General features: G+C 42.3%; 1 protein-coding gene across 1 annotated transcript in view; it reads right to left on the bottom strand.

Annotated features, from left to right (window-relative positions):
• Positions 1 to 1,491: 1,491 nt before the first annotated feature.
• The window catches only part of LOC109474908 (bifunctional UDP-N-acetylglucosamine 2-epimerase/N-acetylmannosamine kinase-like), an 8,599-nt gene continuing 5,122 nt past the window's right edge, over positions 1,492 to 4,968 (bottom strand). Inside the window, exons 7-11 of the mRNA XM_019775389.1 lie at positions 4,366 to 4,495; positions 3,494 to 3,715; positions 2,878 to 3,060; positions 2,425 to 2,541; positions 1,492 to 2,086 (exon numbers count right to left, since the gene is read on the bottom strand). Coding sequence (XP_019630948.1) covers positions 1,848 to 2,086; positions 2,425 to 2,541; positions 2,878 to 3,060; positions 3,494 to 3,715; positions 4,366 to 4,495 — 891 coding nt within the window. The 3' untranslated portion in view covers positions 1,492 to 1,847. The remainder of the gene's footprint in view (positions 2,087 to 2,424; positions 2,542 to 2,877; positions 3,061 to 3,493; positions 3,716 to 4,365; positions 4,496 to 4,968) is intronic.

Here is a 4,968-nt window from a genome sequence, read left to right as displayed (position 1 = left end):
ATCATTGCATTGCATTGAACCTACCTGATATTGTCAGTCTTTAAATGTTAACAGTGACCATGGCATCTTTCGACATAGACCAGACTTTATTGGTTTTAAGTGTTCTTCTTAGGCAGTTTTGAGCCTAACTTTAAAATGAAAACAAAGGGAATTTGAATTGAAGTGGGCAAATTAAGCCCTCGTATAAAAAAAGGCTGGATGTTGCAGCTGCCCCTAAGAAACATTTGCAGTGCAATAGACCAACATGTATGTCTTTCACCAACAAAGAGATGCATTATGTTGTTATGCTACTGGCTATCACTAAGATGCAAAAAGTCTATAGCTATCTATATATAGTTATCTCTACTAGTAGCTAGGTTGACTAATCCTTGACCAAAAACTTCCAGAATTCCAGTGGAGAGTATTGAGGTTATTAGTATTACTTGTGTCTTGAATGAGGTGACATTATGGATGCATAAACCATCAGTTTTCAATGACTTGCATGTGTAACTCTTTTATTGTCTAGTTCCTTGTACTACAAATGTAGGTGTAGTAATTACTAATAGTAGTCACATCCAACCCATATTAGGTTTGGTGGTTTTGTTACCTTAAGTTAATGAAAACGTCTGTTTGTAATGTGTATTTCCAGATATTTAGGTCAGCAATAACTTAGACGCTATGGATGCATTATAATGATATTGTAATGATATTTTGTATGTGAGTACTTAGCAGGTACAGGGAAGACAAAGCTCAAGGTTGGTTTTGGGCCTCCTGGTGTCTTATCTTGGTACTGCAGCAGAGCTTCTGGCTTTGTTTCTTTTGTCCTAATTTTGTCTTAATTTTTGCTAGAAAAAATATTGATGTCAGGAAAAGTATGTAGATTTGGGCCCCCTAGCTGCTTGTTTTGGAATTGCAGGGGGAATTTTTGTTCTTTAAAAGCAAAGGGGATAACTGAAAAGGAACAATGAATGGGTACAATGAAATGCAAGACTTCACAATTAATGAAGAAATTCTTGAAGTCCAGTCAACTTATATCCTTAGTCCAGTCAACTAATAGCCTTGGTCCAGTGTTTTCCACTTGTAATTCAGGGCATGATCACTATTTATAGTATATGTTTATGTTTATTTGCAAAATCATGCCCGAAGGCTAATTGCTTGTACAGTCAAGTATACAGAAACAGGAGACAGGTAACAATCTGTCTGGAAAAACCTCTACTTCTACTCCTACTCTAGCTATTAAGGGGTTCGACTTCTTCTTTGAAGGCAGTGGATAATGAATAGTCCCACATTCTGCATAATTAGTGGGTTTTGTGATCTTAGTAGAAATGTAGTCTTTTGATCTTCTAAATGACGAATTGATGGAGAGATTGTTGTAACTGTCTGAAATAATCTGTTTCTTTCGTTCTCATAGTGAGGACACTGGCTAACAAAATGTGTCTCATTTTCCACTGCATTCATTGTACAATATTTACATAATCTCTCGTGCACAGGTAGTTTTTTGTAGCGGCCCTTTTCTATCTCTAGTGGATGCGCACTTATTCTAATCTTACACATGGCAGCTCGTTCGTCGAATTCATTGTGGTATAGATATTTTATTTAGATATTTATAACTGTAAGTAGATTCATAAGCAGTAAACTATAGTTTTATTATTCAACAATAAGATGCTACATACTTGTAGTATGCCATCCTGATTCTCTAATGCATAAATTTCTCCCTCTAAACAGAAAAATTTAACATGGTTAACATGATTCTAATATGTCCTTCTGGGGGCAAACTCTAACACATTTCTGGCAGTGTTGGTAGTTAAAGTTTAGTCCTTATTTCCTAATGACTTGTACCAACACAGATGAACGTTCATGCTATAATCCTAATATATCCTCCTGGTGGCATACTCTAACACAATACTGGCTGCCCCCAGTAGTGCAGGTTCCTCCAGGTCTGACACCATGACCTGTATGCTGCTGGCAGCTGATGGGAGAGCCCTCCTCTGTATGACCTCGTGGACGCCGTCCACATAGTGGGGTGCCAGGTGCCCACACAGGATGACGTGGGAGGGGTTGACAGTGTGCAGCAAAGAGCAGATAGCCGAGCCCAGTGCCTCACATGCTGGAGATGGAAACAGAATGACAGATTAGAAAACATCCCATATCTTGCTGTCATGTCCGATTGGGTCTCATCCCTGAAAACTTGCTAGGAGGCTGATTTTAAAAATTGGGAACTAAAAAGAAGGGAAAAAAAGTTGGTCAAATAGCAGTTCGGGATTCTCTGACTCCATAGAAACCAGTTAACACAGCTTCCAACATAGCCTGGTTACCAAACTTGCGGAGAGGATGTAGGACTCGGGAGCTATAATAGGTTTGGTAACCAGGCTACTTCCAACAGGGTGTTAACAGACAGATCTCAGTCTGGCAATGTTTGGGCCACGTCCACTATCTAAGGCTCACCTCTTTCCACGACTTTCTCTGCCTTCTTATTGCCTAGCTGTGCAGCCTGGATGAGATGTTTGGCTGTCACCTCCTCACTATCAGTCAGGTGCATACCAGGAACAAGTAGCTCATCAGCTAGAGTGCAGAGGTACAAGGGTTTGTGTAAGATGAGCTGGGGTGTAGAGTTACAAGTGTTAAAATAAATAATTGTGTAAGACTAGTGCTATTTTCTAACTGAAGTCTTCACTGAGGTAATGACATCTATTTGACCCCTCCATATCTATTGAAAGTGACAGCTCTAATTTCATTGAAGAATATCATGAGGTTTGTACAAAAATATGAACTTTTGCAGAAAAAATGTTACATCACTAAAAGGCAGGTCACTGTAAGTAATAATCATTTAAGATGTGTCAAGGATTTAGACAACACTTCAAGCTTTTCACAAAGCTCTACTATTAATGTCACATGTACCATCATGGAGTTTTTTGGCCTCCCTTTGCAGAGCCAGCCCTGAGGCATAACTCTCCACACAGCCAGTGTTCCCACACATGCAGTCAGGGCCGTCCATGGACACAGTGATGTGCCCCAGCTCTGCTGCGCAGAAGTTAGCACCGTGGACCAGATCATTGTTCAGAACAATCCCTCCTCCAATTCCTAAAAAAAACACATGGTTCAAGGGCAATATTACAGTCAATGAAGACACCACCAGTAAACATTACATTGTATGAATTTCCTCTATGATAACTATAAGGGGGTCCAGAAATGTACATGGTGCTGGTATACTTTGATGATTCACATTGCAGATCATCATCAGCATGAATCATACACCAAGACTGGAGTGGCTGTCCTTGGTGCTGAATGACACACCAACTAGACTGGTGCTACTATCCTTACTAGCCTTGGTATCTTTAAAATGCTTTAGAGACATCTATCATGTGCTAACATAATTCTGCCGAGTACCCTAAAACCACCACAATGACAGTGTTATCTTTTCAAGAATGTCCAAAGTGTGCATAGCATAATAGACCTCACACAAGTGTTCATGTCATGACCACCACCTTGCATACTGGTTGCAGCCACAGCTTACCAGTGCCGAGAATCAAGGTGATGAAGTCCTCAGACCCCACCCCCTTTCCAAACTTCTTCTCTCCCAGTGCAGCGCAGTTTCCATCATTGTCCACCCAGACTGGAAGGTGCAACTTGCTGGAGATGGGGGTGCGCAGGTCGATGGAGCTCCATTCCTCCAGGATCTTGGTGGAGTGCAGGACCATCCCTTCATGAGGATTGACTCTTCCACCTGTACTGATGCCTGTTTATCACAACATGACAAGGTGACGTTATTCAGATGATTATTTGTAGTTCACATAAGGCTTTTTATCTATAGGATACAGGCAATTTTTACTTGTATGAGTACCAAGAACTATGCATGGTTCACATAGTGACAATGCACTACCTTCAGTATTGTTAGCACAGATTTGTTAGCCTGGGTACCATCCGGATTTTCGCTACGCAACGCTCGAAAAAATACGATTTTTTCGAGCGTTGCGTAGCGAAAATCCGGATGGTACCCAGGCTAGATTTTTTCGAGCGTTGCGTAGCGAAAATCCGGATGGTACCCAGGCTACAGATTTGTGTGTTTGGGTGGTTGTGTTCTGCTGTTGGAAGGATGATGTCGTGTTCAATTGAGTTAAGACATACATGCTTATGACTTAAAATCCATACTGTGATGTAATTCATCCAGGAGTAATGAACCATTTTAATCATCATATAGTCAGTTGCATCAAGGGCGATAGGTACAGAGTAGGTATTGCATCATACAATCCCACTCCACAGTCTCAGTGACCATGGTGGGTGTAGGGTGTAGGATACTACTTCATAATATCCTCTCCACAGTTCCAATACATTTACAAGAACCTAAAACACTTCCCAGAGGTCAGAAATTTGAGAAAGGGTGCCAACCTATGCCAAGTATCCGACAGCTGAGTTGTACAGCCTTTGATGTAGCCTCCACCAGCATTCTCATCAGCAGATCCATCCGCTCCTCATAGGTACCCGGGGTCAGTTCTGTCATCTTGTACAGGATCTCTCCCTGCAAAACATGGACAGTAAGACTTAGAAAACCTACTACAAGTGGGGTGTGGGGAAGAGGAGGGAGGTCTACGAGTGGGGTGTGGGGAAGAGTAGGGAGGGCTACGAGTGGGGTGTGGGGAAGAGGAGAGAGGGCTATGAGTGGGGTGTGGGGAAGAGGAGGGAAGGCTACGAGTGGGGTGTGGGGAAGAGGAGGGAGGGCTACGAGTGGGGTGTGGGGAAGAGGAGGGAGGGCTACGAGTGGGGTGTGACGTCTGGTACGAGAAACAGCCATGCCTTCAAATATCAGAGTTCTCAACCAAGAATTTAGGTGCTCAAAAACTCGTATTTTCCTAGAACTTGTGGAGTGGAACTCGTTGCCACCAAGCACAGTTGGGGAATCATCACTAGAAAACTTTAAACAACTCCAGATTGGACGTAACATGTCGTTCGGTGTAATACAGCTAGCTGCCGTCGCTCCGCGTGCCTGCGAAG

The sequence above is a fragment of the Branchiostoma belcheri genome, unplaced genomic scaffold (genome assembly GCF_001625305.1).
Source record: "Branchiostoma belcheri isolate BF01 breed outbred unplaced genomic scaffold, Haploidv18h27 scaffold32, whole genome shotgun sequence".
NCBI lineage: Eukaryota > Metazoa > Chordata > Leptocardii > Amphioxiformes > Branchiostomatidae > Branchiostoma > Branchiostoma belcheri.
This window is presented reverse-complemented; position numbering and strand designations above follow the sequence as displayed.